We start from the raw sequence: 15555 nt of genomic DNA, 5'->3' as shown, positions 1-15555 counted from the left end.
TAACCATCCCTTTTTCGCAAGTCTAATAAATCGCCCCTTTTACTTATGGCAACAACTAATTAGGTTTTTAGACAGGCTGTCGCACACCTTATATACCCTCTAAGCCATCCCACGCCACATCACTTCCTTCATGGGCTATTCACTGCTGACGTCGAAAGTAGGAGGTGGTCATAATAATGTGACTCCACTGTGTGTGTGTGTGTGTGTGTGTGTGTGTGTGTGTGTGTGTATACATCCTAATATAAATATATATATATATATATATATATTCTCATTAGATTTGTTATTATGTTTCCTCTACATGGGGATAATCTTGGATAAATGTACCTGTTTGCATTTTGCAAATCAAACAAATATCCCTTGAAACTAAATAACATCAGTATATCTTAGACTTTGCTCATATCTGTGTTGGCGGCCTCGTCGCCTCCACAGTATATTCTGCTAAAATAGTGCTACACAACACATCCACAATGCCACTGACAGAAGGGTTTCCCTGCCTCCCTAAGAACCGGAAACAACATGGTACCTCAAAATATAAGACGCCTTCTCTCTACCTGATTTTCTTTACCTGCTATAGTTGTTTCTTGTCCCTCTGAGACCGCGAGGAAGCGGTTTCTGCCTGCCGTCCATTGGATGCAGGACTTTTCCTCGTTCAGTCTGTATTCTCCCCATTTCCAGAGGTATCCCATACTGGGGCGTGAACACTGGACAGAGAGCTGGAACTCCTGGTTGGAGACTTCGATCTTCCTTGCTCTTGGTATAAGCTCTATTATGGAGGCAACCCCAGGCTCCTCTTCGGCCTACCTGTAGTTGCGTGATTGGTGCCCTGATCCTGCCGTTTGTGTGCGGCATAATGCAGACTGGGATTACATTTGGGCAGTAATTCCCACTCACTACTCTGACTACGTCCTTCTGGGCCGTGCAATGGGTATGGGGGGGGGGGAGAGTGACGTCTGATGTTGAGTAAAGAGTGGTGGTGAATGGAGGAATATCGGGGGCCTGCCCCCTCAGGTATGTATGGCTCCGGGTTTGAAATTTGAATGCTGCTTTATACAGTTTGGATGTTTGCTTTACTTTCATTATGTATGTGCCTACAGAACCTTCTGAACCACGCAAGTCTGCGTATCCTAAAGCCCTCAGCCCAGTACGCCCCTCCCCCCCCCCCCCACACTCTCTGAGGAATATGTTTTTCTTTCTCCAAGCTGCTGAAGAGGGATTTTGTTCAGTGATTTTTGTGGAATATTAATTTACTATTAATATCTTCTAGGGTAGAGCTGTGTTCTTTTCGAAGACTCCAGTGAGCGAATCCCTTAGTGAAAAGATGTGCTACCTGCAAAACTACCTTCTTTCTACATCAAAACCTTTGTCAAATGTTCAGAAAAAGTTGTCGCTGATGAGTCCACTTCTCTGCTGGACAGCATGAGAACAATGAAAAAAAAGTCAACTCTGCTATTGACTAACGGCTGCTTATGACACCAATTCCCTCTATACCCTTTAACAGGCCCCAGAGTTTAAAATATCCAACTCAGGAAGTAAACCGGACAACGACTAAATAAATGTACCACGCCGAAACTATCGTTCGTTGACGGTTGGCGTCGCTCTCCTTAGTGTTTTTAACCCAAGTATCCGTTTTAATGAAGAATACTCGTAAAATTAATGCCACGAATAGCTTGAATATCGAAGAAAAATAAACTAACTCCCTTTCTTTCAAGGATATGGGACTGCTTTTTATACCCCCCCCCCCCCCAAAAGCAGTTAGCATGGCCTCTACATGTACTGTCAGATCCCTATCTATCTGGTTAGACCAGCTGGTGAAATTTATCCACCAACACTTCAAGGGAAGAATTTGTTTTTTATATTATCCTTTCCGGTTTTCAAGAAGGCAACAAATTTCCTGGTAGATGCTTTGGCTCAAGCAGTGGAACTCTCTGCAGCTCTTTCTAATGCAACCAGAAGATTTGTATGGCTCTGCATCTCCAGTCCACAAATAGAGTCTAAAAGTTGCCTATGCTCTATTACTTTTTAAGGGGATAGGTTATTCAGGTCTGGCCTAGATTCCATCCATAATAAGGCTTCAGAAAATAAAAAATGCTTCCCTACCAAGAGTCGCTTTTTCCAACAAAGATGTTACTTTTCGGATCTAAAAATGGGGTTGCCCAGAATACAAAAACAAAGAAGGTGCAATTAAATTCCAGTCTTCAAAAGGGAAGGGAAAAGTATTCCTCTTAAATCCTGACAATGCCAACCGTCCGTTAAACCAATGACTCCATCTTTCTTGTGGTTTCTAGGCGAACGCTTTTTTCCTTCCAGCCTGGGTATAAATTATTACTTCTCCCTGGATCCTAAATGTAATTTAATTCTGGTATAGGCTGGTATTCCAGCCTTTTCATCTCCGCAGATTCTTTGTCAACTGGCCTATTCTTACAAAGCCGTTTGCTTCTTCAAAAACACGTCTTGATTCCATTTCCCAGTTCGCAGTAGAGGCTAGGGTTTTATTCTGCAAACTTCTTAGTAAAAAAAAAACCCTGTTCCTCCAGACTCCTAATACACTTTAAAAGATCAAAACCAGTATATTAAGTACAAGAAATTCGATATGGATACCATGAATTCTACAGAGTAGAGAAACCCTTAGAAAGGGCGAGTGAAAATTAAACTCACAAACGGGGGCGGAACTAGGAAAGACTGGGCCCCCCCTCCCCTGGGTATCACACAAACCCCCCCCCCTTGTAGATAGTGCCTCCCTATAGATTCCGCCACACAGCGCCCCCTTTAGAAAGCGCCATACACAGTCCCCTGTAGATAACGCCATACAGCCCTCCCTCTGTAGATAACGCCATACAGCCGCCCTGTAGATAACGCCATACAGACCCCAACCCCCCCCCCCCCCCCCTCCAAAAAAAAAACGGCCTGCAAAAGAGATGTATGCGGATAGGGGATACATGTGTGATCGCTGGCAGCGATAAGGAGAACACTAAGTTCTCCATGAGAAACCTCTGGCTTCCGGGGTCTGCACAGTTCAATGAAAATGAAAGGAGCGCTGGTCACGCATGCGCACAGGTGCGACCGGTGCACAATTCATTTCTATGAAGCTGCCGGCAGACCCCTGAAGTCCGAGGTTTGTCATAGAGAACTTCAGGGGACTTTCGGTCCCCTGTTCTCCTTATTGCTGTGGATAGGGGATGCATGTTTTGTTGTAGGAACAACCCCTTCAGTGGCGTCGCGCTGTAGCAGCCATAGCGGCTGCTACAGCGGTAGTTGCGCCACTGCCCACAAATTATTTTTCATCTGACAGATATGGGGATCCCCAAGTCTGGATTTATTCGCAATAAGGAAGAATTGCCAGGTACTGGTCTTCTACTCAGTCTCTCTTGGACCAGTCTCTGCAAGTGGCTGCCTTTTCCCAATCTTGCACTGGGTAGGGGGCTCTTCTCTATATCTTCACCCTCATTTTTCCTTATTTCAATGAATGTATCAGAAATCTAGGAATAAGAGGTAAATTAATAGTTCTAGAAAAAAGATGTGGTTATACGAAAACCATACCTAAACATACCCAAAGTTGCAATATAATATAGCACGGTGCCATTCCTGATAAAGAATATTAAAAAAGAAAAAGAAAAAATGTTCCAGGAATATAGCTAGGCACTCTTGGGTTGGATAAAATTTAACAAAGTATTTTATTTATAAATCCAGATAATACCGGCAGTATAATTTATACAAAAATAGTTTAAAATATTTTTCTCCTGGCCAGGAAAAAAGAGACATATAATAGCACCTCTATGCTTCTATAATATCACCTCATAAGTATATATATAAACATCATATATGCATGGAACAATATTTGAGAAGATAACAATTTTCAACACAAAAACGCTGGGTTATGTTCACACTTGCGTTTTTCAACCATATATGTTGTTTTTGTCACAAAGTGGCCAGAATTCCTATATAGAGTGGTTGGTAATGATGTTTTGAAGACATTCTTTTTATAGGGAATATAAATCTCAAAAATAGGAAGGCAGTCCCATATGCTAAGGGGATATGATTTGCCGCATATCCTTTTCCCTCATAAGCGGATCCTTGATTTTTGTATATATCTTATGGTCATAGAAAGACCTTTCACAGACCTATTGAGGTCAATATGTAACATATGAGTCTTATGAGGATAGGTAGTCTTTCCACAGGCCTTTAGGGTCAATATGTAGCCCTCAATCTTAAGCTTTAGAGGTTTTTACCTTGAACAGCCAGCGAATGCTAGGAATCCCTGCATAAGAGCAGTCAATCCAAATAGATGGCAGGTCAAGATCTTCATAAAAGGCAAAATTCACCTGTATGGCCATACATTTCATCCAAGCCTCTCGATCTCCATGGGCATTCACCACTGCACTCCGAAAGACATGGGCCCGGCAAGGCAGAATCACACGCTGGCAGCCAGGTAAGTTTAAAATTCTATTGTATGTCTCCTTCCACGTGGTGTCTCCAACACTGGACAGGAGTACACAGGGCAAAGTATAGACGTCACTACCTGCCCTGTCTGATTGAGACAGCTGACGCGTTTCATCCCAGTACGGGATTTCTTCAGAGCCGTTTGACAAATACTGCCAAACATGATACCTTTATAGTATCCCAAAGTTCATTCATTGGTTCCATGGTTGTACAAGTAATCTTCCATGGGGATAATCCAAGAAGCATTATAGGAGTCACATGTAGATCTTTCATAAGATACAATGATCAATTTTAATAGGAAATAGAGGCATTTTTTTAAAACAAATAAACAGTACATTTATCCATTAGTTTATATATATGTAGAGAATGTATTTGGTGTTCTCATAGGGAGAGCAATCAATATTGCATCCCCATACAGTTTTAACAATGATATTAATTGAGTATGAGTCCTCCATAAGAATATTAATATTATCTAGGTCTAATTATTAATATTAATTTATCCAAGAATATACCTAGCCAAAAATCGCTATTATTTAAACCTTGTGGCGGCATTATGGAGAGATAAATTTCTTAACATAAAAATCCCTTGCTACATATATGTATATATATATAAAGATAGCTGCAAATGGAACAAATTATTTGTTTAGTTTTGAAATACTGATTAATTTAGCTGATTCTTTTTGGTATATGGTTTATGATATAGTATAACTATATAAACTATGTAGCAAGGGATTTTTATGTTAAGAAATTTATCTCTCCATAATGCCGCCACAAGGTTTAAATAATAGCGATTTTTGGCTAGGTATATTCTTGGATAAATTAATATTAATAATTAGACCTAGATAATATTAATATTCTTATGGAGGACTCATACTCAATTAATATCATTGTTAAAACTGTATGGGGATGCAATATTGATTGCTCTCCCTATGAGAACACCAAATACATTCTCTACATATATATAAACTAATGGATAAATGTACTGTTTATTTGTTTTAAAAAAATGCCTCTATTTCCTATTAAAATTGATCATTGTATCTTATGAAAGATCTACATGTGACTCCTATAATGCTTCTTGGATTATCCCCATGGAAGATTACTTGTACAACCATGGAACCAATGAATGAACTTTGGGATACTATAAAGGTATCATGTTTGGCAGTATTTGTCAAACGGCTCTGAAGAAATCCCGTACTGGGATGAAACGCGTCAGCTGTCTCAATCAGACAGGGCAGGTAGTGACGTCTATACTTTGCCCTGTGTACTCCTGTCCAGTGTTGGAGACACCACGTGGAAGGAGACATACAATAGAATTTTAAACTTACCTGGCTGCCAGCGTGTGATTCTGCCTTGCCGGGCCCATGTCTTTCGGAGTGCAGTGGTGAATGCCCATGGAGATCGAGAGGCTTGGATGAAATGTATGGCCATACAGGTGAATTTTGCCTTTTATGAAGATCTTGACCTGCCATCTATTTGGATTGACTGCTCTTATGCAGGGATTCCTAGCATTCGCTGGCTGTTCAAGGTAAAAACCTCTAAAGCTTAAGATTGAGGGCTACATATTGACCCTAAAGGCCTGTGGAAAGACTACCTATCCTCATAAGACTCATATGTTACATATTGACCTCAATAGGTCTGTGAAAGGTCTTTCTATGACCATAAGATATATACAAAAATCAAGGATCCGCTTATGAGGGAAAAGGATATGCGGCAAATCATATCCCCTTAGCATATGGGACTGCCTTCCTATTTTTGAGATTTATATTCCCTATAAAAAGAATGTCTTCAAAACATCATTACCAACCACTCTATATAGGAATTCTGGCCACTTTGTGACAAAAACAACATATATGGTTGAAAAACGCAAGTGTGAACATAACCCAGCGTTTTTGTGTTGAAAATTGTTATCTTCTCAAATATTGTTCCATGCATATATGATGTTTATATATATACTTATGAGGTGATATTATAGAAGCATAGAGGTGCTATTATATGTCTCTTTTTTCCTGGCCAGGAGAAAAATATTTTAAACTATTTTTGTATAAATTATACTGCCGGTATTATCTGGATTTATAAATAAAATACTTTGTTAAATTTTATCCAACCCAAGAGTGCCTAGCTATATTCCTGGAACATTTTTTCTTTTTCTTTTTTAATAAATTAATAGTTCTCCCTGCTGCTGCAACTATCAGAAGGAAATAGTTGACATTTTTCTTTTTTACCATACCTTCTCTCTGAGTCTGGTTTGCCATCGGTATGTTCATCAGCTTCATTTAACGGCTTGGATGCTGAATATGCCATCCTGCGTACAAGATCTTTATAAGGCAGCTATAGCTATTCTCCTCCATAGCTAACACCAGTCACCTCTAAAATAAATCTGGAATATCTTTCTGTCCTCCTCCAAAGGATAAGTGGAACTTTTTCGAACCTCCAGATATCTCCTTGATATTGGAAATTTTGCAAGCTGGTCTGGGCAAAGGCCTAAAAACCGCACTTTTAAAGGTTCATATTGCTGCTTTTCTGTTATCATTAGCTAAGTACACTCTAATTAGATGGTTTTTTATAAAAAGCATTAAATGGGCTTTGTACTTCTGTCCACTCTTCTGTAAACCTATTGCTCCCTGTTCTGGCGAGCTCCCTGTTTGAACAGATTATGCATATTTCTCTCAGATTCCTGACTTTCAAAACTGCATTGTTACTAGAAGTAACCACAGCAAGAAGAATCGCCGATCTTAAAACCTTTTCCTGCAAAGCACCTTATCTTTCCATTCTGCAAAATAGAATTATCAGACACCACCCCTTATTCCTTCCTAAAGTGGTTTCTAGATTCCATTACCGACAAGAGGCTTGCCTCACCTCCTTTTGCCCAAATCAATCAAAGGAGATAAAGTGTGAATTCCACATGTTCGTTGTACGTAGATGTGTTCTAATTTGCCTACAAAGAACTGAAGAATTTAGAAAGTCTGACCATCGTCTACTCCAATACCACGGGAAAAAATAAACGTTGTGGGGCAAGTAAAACTACCATTGGACTCTGAATTAAGCTAGCCATTGTATCCTGCTGCCAATCTCGGGACAAGTCTCCACCTACATGTCTAAGAGACCACTCCTCCAGGGCTGTTGCTACCTCCTGGGCTTCCGTTTCTGTTGCGCAGATCTGTTGTGCAGCTACGTGGGCAAATGCATTGATTTTTTACAAATGCTATAGTTTGGATATTGTTTTCAACCAAGACCATTCCTTTTGGACTCGAGGTTTTTTACACGGTATTCACTCTGAGTACTTTTTCTGTTAATCATATTGTCCGTGCTGCACTGAGGTTTTTTTCTTTTTTTTCTTTTTGACCACCCACCTGATTGTAAATTCTATTCTTGTTAATACGCATCTTTTGATGTCATATGTTACTAATTGGAGCAGGTAAAGAGGAGGGGTATTTTATCTTAAGCTTCCATGTTGTTTCCGGTCCCTAGGGAGTTGGGAATACCCAGTGCCATTGTTGAGGTTAGCGGGAAAATCTAATTACAGGTCAGTCTAATGATCATCTTTTTCCCATCAAAACGACAAACCTTCGTGGCACTTGATGGGCATTGTAAGTTAATGGGGTCTATTGAGTGAGGGTGGTATCTTAATGCGATGCATCCGGTTATGTGTCGTGGTTTCTGTTATAAACAGAGCCTTAAGCATTTACTTGGTGTTATGCTATAGAAAACCTGGTTTTCACCAGAAAACCTTTTCATGTCGGCATACATCATTTTGATTATTCAAGCAACCGATGTTCAAGTCATTAAAATCACTTATCTACTCCTAATTCTAGACGTTTCTTAATATTTACCTTTTGAATTCTATTGAAATGTTTTTTATATAGCCATGATCCTTCATGCATTCAAGTGCTATTCTCATCTCTGACTTTTATGGCATATCCTCTGGGTATGCCATAAATGTCAAGTAGATGTGTGTCCCCCCCTCATGGAACCACACCTACCTCTAGAACAGGCCCCCTAACCCCTGTTCTACCTTGTCCCGCTGTGGTTGCTCTCCGGCCACTGAGTTGCAAGCTCGGTGAACTACACTGTTTCTGGAAAAAGCAGAGCTTGCTGAGCTACATGATTTTCGTAACTTCTATAGAGGTGAATGGGAGTTAGGGAAACCGCGTAGTACAGCGAGCTGCATTGTTTCTAGAACTTGGGAGCTACGGAAACGGCAAAGCTCGCTGTGCTATGCTGTTTCCGTAACTTCCATTCACTTCTACAAGAGTTACGGAAACTGCGTTGCTCAGCTTACTCTGCTGTTTCTGCAGTCCCGGCAACATTGTAACTCAGTGGTCGGAGAACAGCAACAGTGGCACAAGGTAGGATGGGGGTCAGGGGGGTCACGTTTTAGAAATAGATGGATCTCTCCTCTATCGGTCATTTATGGCATATCCTGTGGATATGCCATTTTAATGTCCGAGATGAGAATATCCCTTTAATACTGGTTAGACTTTAGCCTCAGCCTCGTAGCGCGACCTGAACCAGAACTGAGTTTGTCTTGGAATTGCAGTCAGTGGTTGTGGATAAGTTCAGTGTCAATATAAGGACTGTTATCACAGTTGGTAAATTGGATACCATTCCGTTTTTTTTTTTAATCTACTCCGAAATAGACAAGAAAATTAGAAGGGATGAAGAGGGTGAACCACCACGGAAGATACTAAGAATGGATGGCCCACCTTGTAATGATCTATCTGCTACTATCTCAGGTCACATGAGAGGTACCATATTAATTAAAAACCAAAGTAATTTGTGTACATATGCTTCACTTCATATAAACCGTTGTGAACGAAGCTACTTTGTATAGGGTGTCTAATATATAATCTTATATAGAGAAATAATAACTTTAGTTATTGTTACATGCTGGTTTATACAAAATGACACCTACAGTCATCAAAAGAATGTACTTCTTTTAACTCTCCTACTGAGCTGTCAAGTGACGTCAGACGCCAGCGCAAAGGGCCAGTAAGGAGTGGCTCTCCTATGTGCACCTGATTGACATGTACAGAAGCTAATTACTGGTTCCACGCTGCCTTGCTCAGTAGGGTGGGGTGCACTAGCTAAGAAGCCTAGGTACACAATCTGATTTAATGTTGAAGGTAGGATTGTCGTACAAAACTTCTTTAACCTACAAAGCCAACTAGGCTACATCACTTAAACTTTAATCAGGGACACAAACCTTAAAAATCACAAAACCTACTAAATTTGTCATATACCATATATAAAAATATAATTGCACAATATATCTAAATGAATGACACCACTATCGCCTTTATTATACAAATATCAAAAAGCATAACTGAAGGAATGAGATTAAAAATACCTATTAACCCCTTCCCGCACCTTGCCGTTAATGCACGTCGAGGTGTGCAGTAACTTCGCGCACCTCAAACGTGCTGTTACGTCAGTGCTTTGACAGTTAACCGCCCGCGCGGCGCTACACCGCAGAGGCGGATAACTGTTCAGGGTGTCTGCCCTGCATTCCCCATTGCCGATCAGCGGCCCATCGCCGCTGATTTCGGCAGATAACTCCTTCGATTCGGCGTTCGATTGCAATCACCGAATTTAAGGTGTTTAGCGCAGATCGGGAGCCCCCACGTCAAATCACAGGGGGCTGGCGATGGTACCCATGGCAACCGGATGCCAGACAATGGCTTCCGGGCTGCCATGTACAGAGGCCTATGAGGACCGTCGCAGGCTTCCTGTCACAGTGACTGTCACGTCACAATGACAGTTAGAACACAGTCTAAGTGTCCCCTAGTGGGACAAGTAGAGAAAGTAAAAAAAAGAATAAAAATATTTATATAAAAGTTATAAGTGACTTAAACAAGAACTGCTTTTTTTCCTATAATAAGTATTTTATTATAGGGAAAAAAAATAAACACGTAAAAAAAAAAGTACACATTTGGTATCACCGCGTTCATAACGACCCCAACTATAAAATTATCATTATTTTTCCCGCACGGTGAACACCACAAATCACAAATAAAATAAACGAAAAACAATGGCAGAAATACTATTTTTTTGGTCACCACTCCTCCCATAATATACAATAAAAAGTGATCAAAAAGTCGCATGCACGGCAAAATAGTACCAATACAAACTACAAACCGTCCCGCAAAAAACAAGCCCTTACACAGCTTTTTTTAACTGAAAAATAAAAAAGTTATGGGTCTCAGAATATGGCGACACAAAAAAAAATTAATTTTATGAATAAGTTATTTTATTGCGCAAACACTGCAAAATGTAAAAAAAACTATATACATATGGTATCGCCGTAATCGTATCGACCCGCAGAATAAAGTGTAAGGGTAAACGCCGTAAAAAATAATAAAAAAACATTGCCAGAATTGATGGTTTTTGGTCACCTTGCTTGCCGAAAAATGGAATAAAAAGTGATCAAGAAAATCGCATGTACCCCAAAATGGTACCAATGAAAACTACAGATTGTCCCGCAACAAATAAGCCCTCACACGGCTCCGGTGGTGAAAAAATAAAAAAAGTTCCAGCTCCCAGAATATGGCAATGCAAAGTTTGCAGTGTTCCAAAAGCGGATAAGATCGGGCGCCATTTATAAATGCGACTCTGGCCACATATCTGCGTATTATTATTTATTTACCCCATTATTATACCCTCTTATTATGCCCTTGATGTACTCTGCCCAGCCTACAAATGCCCCCACATTATAAACTGAAATACTAGCAAAACGCCAGAGCTTACTACCAAGCAAAATCTGTGCTCCCTAAAGCCAAATACCGCTCCCTCCCTTGTGAGCCCTACAGCGTGCGCAAACAGCAGTTTACGTCCACCGATATGGCATCGCAATTACCGGGAGAACCCGGTTAATATTTTATGAGGTATTTGTGGCACAAACTGGGAAAATGCTACATCCGTGGAAAATTTTAATTTTCGACAAATTTTAATTTTCGCGTTGCGCATTAAACCCTTCGCGACTTAATAGCATGTCGTGGTGTGGGTGGTGATATATGGAGCGTCTCACGCGCTGAGCCCACGCTGCGGGTGTCAGCTGTGTATTACAGCTGATACCCGAGACTAACGGACCGAAACAGCGATCGCGCTGTTACAGGAGCCTGTAAAAATCACAATTGTATTGTACCAGTGATCTAATGATTGCCTGTTCAAGTCTCCTATGGGGGACTAATAAAATGTGTAAAAACAAAAGTAAATAGTTATTATTAGTGGAAAAAATATTAAATAAAAGAAACCCTTTTCACATTTTTTTTTCTAAAGTAACGTAAAAAAAATACACAATTGGTATCGCTGCATCCGTAAAAGTCCAAACTATTACAATATGCCATCGTTTAACTCGCACGGTTAACGCCGTGAAAAATAAAGAATTTTAAACCGCAAAATCGCTGTTATTTGGTCACCTTGACTCTACCAAAAAATGTAATAAAGTGCTCAAAAAGTATGTACCAAAAAATGGTACCAATAAAAACTACAGCTCGTCCCGCAAAAAATAAGCCTCACACCACTCTTGACGGAAAAATATAAAAGTTATGGCTCTCGGAAAGCGGGGAGGAAAAAAGAAAAAGCAAAACATGGATCAGTTCGGAAAGGGTTAACTACTTTCTAATGTAAAAACATTTGACCACTTGTGGTGTATAGCTGTACTCGGGAGAAATTGCTTTACAAATGTTGGGGTGCTTTTTCCTCCTTTTATCCTTTGTGAAATTAAAAAAATGCATTTTAGTGGAAATAATGTTGATATTAATTTTCCAGGCCTAATTCTAATAAATTCTGCAAAAGATGTGTGGGGTCTAAATGCTCACTATATCCCTAGATAGATTCCTTGAATGGTGTAGTTTCCCAAATGGGGTTACTTTTGGGGGGTTTCCACTGTTTTGGTCTCTCAGTGGCTTTGCAAATTTGACATGACACCCAAAATCTATTCCAGCTAAATTTGAGCTCCAAAAGCCAAATAGCGCTCCTTCCCTTCTAAGCCCCGGTGTGGGTCCAAACAGCACTTTATTACCACATATGGCATAGTTACGTAATCGGGAGAAATTGTTTGACAAATGTAGTGGTGCTTTTTCTCCTTTATTCCTTGTAAAAATTAAAAATGTCTCGTTTTTACAGAAAAAAAGTAGAATTTTTACCTTTACACACTAATTCCAATGAATTCAGCAAAACAACTGTAGGGTCAAAATGCTAACTTTGCCTCTAGAAAAATTCCTTGAGGGGTTTAGTTTCCAAAATGGGGTCACTTTTGGGGAGTATCCACCGTTTTCATCCCTCCAGTGCATTGCAAACGCAACACGGCACTGAAAACTATTCCAGCAATATCAGAAATCCAAAATCCAAATGGTGCTCCTTCTCTTTTGAGCCCTGCTGTGGGTCCAAACAGCAGTTTATTACCACATATGGGGTATTGCTATAATCGGAAGAATTTGCTTTACATATGTTGGGGTGTTTTTTCTGCTTTATTCCTTGTAAAAATGTAACAGTTTCTAAGTTTTTCCACAAAAAAAGTAGATTTTCATCTTCACATACTAATTCAAATTTAGCAAAAAAACTGTGGGTTCAAAATGCTAACTATACCCCTGGATAAATTCCTTGAGGGGTGTAGTTTCCAAAATGAGGCCACTTTTGGGGGTGGTTTACTGTTTTGGTACCACAAGATCTATTCAAACCTGACATGGTGCCTATATATTCTAAAAAAAGGAGGCCCCAAAATCCACTAGGTGCTCCTTTGCTTCTGAGGCCTGGTTTCAGTCCATTAGGACACTAGGGCCACATGTGGGATATTTCTAAAAACTGCAGAATCTGGGCAATAAATATTGAGTTGCATTTATCGGGTAAAACCTTCTGTGGTACAGAAAAAAATGTATTACAAATGAATTTTGGCAAAAAAAAATTATTTATAAATTACACCTGTATGTTGCTTTAATCCTGTGAAACGCCTAAAGGGTTAAAACACTTTCTGAATGCTGTTTTGAATACTTTGAGGGGTGCAGTTTTCAAAATGGGGTGATTTATGGGGACTTTCTAATATATAAGGACCTCAAAGCCACTTCAGAACTGAACTGGTCCCTGAAAAAACAGGCTTTTGAAATTTTCTTTAAAATATGAGAAATTGCTGCTAAAGTTCTAAGCCTTGTAACGTCCTAGAAAAATAAAAGAATGTTCAAATAACGATGCAAACATAAAATAGACATATGGGAAATATAAACTTGTGACTATTTTGTGTAGTATTACGATCTGTTTTACAAGTAGATACATTTAACCCCTTAATGACCGCCGATAAGCCTTTTCACAGCGGTCATTAGTGGGCTTTATTCTGATGCAATAGCCTTTCTACTGCGCTGCATCAGAATAAAGTATGTAGCTGAGAGCTGGGGGCATCCCTGCTCGAACGTGTGAGATCGATATTAGTATCGATCTCACCCGTTTGAACCTTCAGATGCGGTGCTCAATAGCGTGCGCCGCATCGGAGTTGTTTTGGAGAGAGGGAGGGAGCTCCCTCTCATCCCACTGACATCCGGCGATGAGATCGCAGAGTGTCTGTGTCTTCTATGGCAGCCAGGGGCCTAATAAAGGCCCCCAGGTCTGCCTGTAGTGAATGCCTATTAGGCTATGCCATAGGCATGTCCTAGCAGATGCCTGTCCGTTTTAAACGGACAGGCAGTAATACAGGCAGTAATACACTGCAATACAAAAGTATTGCAGTGTATTATAATAGCGATCGGATGATCGCATATTAAAGTCCCCTAGTAGGACTAGTATAAAAGAAAAAAAGTTGAATAAAGTTAATTTTAAAAAAAAAGTGAAATAAAAAAAATGATAAACCCACTTTTTCCCCTTACAAAATACTTTACTATTAAAAAAAAAAAAAACACAATAAAGCAAAAAAGTTACACATATTAGGGATCGCCGCGTCCGTAACAACCCCGACTATAAAGCTGTTACATTATTTAACCCACACGGTTCACGCCGTAAAAAATAAAATAAAGAACACTGGAAAAATTGCTGTTTTCTGTTAATCCGGACTTAAAAAAAATGCCAATACCAATAAAAACTACTACAAGTTATCCCGCAAAAAAAAACAAACCCTCATACAAGTTCAAACAAGAACAAATAATTTTGAAAAAAATTTGTTTTTACTGTGTAAGTAGTAAAACGTACAAAATCGATACAAATTTGGTATCTTTGCAATCGTAACAACCCGTTGAATAAAGTTTTTTTATTTATACCAGTTAATAAAAGTTAATGAATAAATTCTATGTACCCCAAAATGGTGCTATTAAAAAGTACAACTTGTCCAGCAAAACACAAGACCTTATACAGCAATGTCGACGCAAAATTAAAAAAGTTATAGCTCTTCGAATGTGACGATGGAAAAACTTAAAAAATGGCTTGGTCATTAGGGCCCAGAATGCAAGCAGGGGGAAGGGGTTAAATTTAGAAAAATGCAAATTTTTGCTTATGTTCTCTAAATCTTGTTTTTTAGAAATAAATATTGAATTTATCGACCAAATTTTTTCACTAACCTAAAGTACAATATGTCACGAGAAAACATTCTCAGAATCACTTGTATAGGTAAAAGCATTCCAGAGTTATTACCACATAAAGTGACACATGTCAGTTTTGAAAAATGGGCTTCGCCCTGAAGGCCAAAATAGGCTCAGTCCTGAAGGGGTTAAGGAAAAATATTCGATGGTACACAATGCAAAATCAGGCATAGTAATCCATAAAAAAAGCAATAAATCGTGCAATGGGGTAAAAACGCAAAAATGTCATCAAATATACACCAAATTCAATAATAAAACAATGGTGGAGCAATTTAACCCCTCAGGACGAAGCCATTTTTTTATTTTCGTTTTTCACTCCCCGCATTCCAAGAGCCATAACTCTTATTTTTTCGTTAATAGTGGTGTGAGGGCTTATGTTTTGCGGGAGGAGTTGTAGTTTCTATTGGTAGCATTTAAAGTACCATATAATGTACTGGGAAACTGAAAAATAATTCTTTGCGAGCTGAATTTTGGAAAAACTGCGATTCCTCCATTGTTTTTTTGGTTTAGTTTTTACGGCTTTTACCGCGCGGTAAAAACGTCAACTTAACTTTATTCT

The 15555-nt window shown here is 39.4% G+C and overlaps 1 protein-coding gene across 2 annotated transcripts in view; it reads left to right on the top strand.

Moving 5' to 3' along the window:
* LOC142651752 (uncharacterized) overlaps positions 1-15555 on the top strand; it is a 296323-nt gene that overhangs the window by 178379 nt on the left and 102389 nt on the right. For both annotated transcript variants that reach the window (XM_075826806.1, XM_075826805.1), the window contains one exon: positions 9078-9185. In XM_075826806.1, the coding sequence (XP_075682921.1) occupies positions 9078-9185 (108 nt within the window). The remainder of the gene's footprint in view (positions 1-9077; positions 9186-15555) is intronic.

Source organism: Rhinoderma darwinii, chromosome 5 (genome assembly GCF_050947455.1).
Source record: "Rhinoderma darwinii isolate aRhiDar2 chromosome 5, aRhiDar2.hap1, whole genome shotgun sequence".
Lineage (NCBI taxonomy): Eukaryota > Metazoa > Chordata > Amphibia > Anura > Rhinodermatidae > Rhinoderma > Rhinoderma darwinii.
This window is presented reverse-complemented; position numbering and strand designations above follow the sequence as displayed.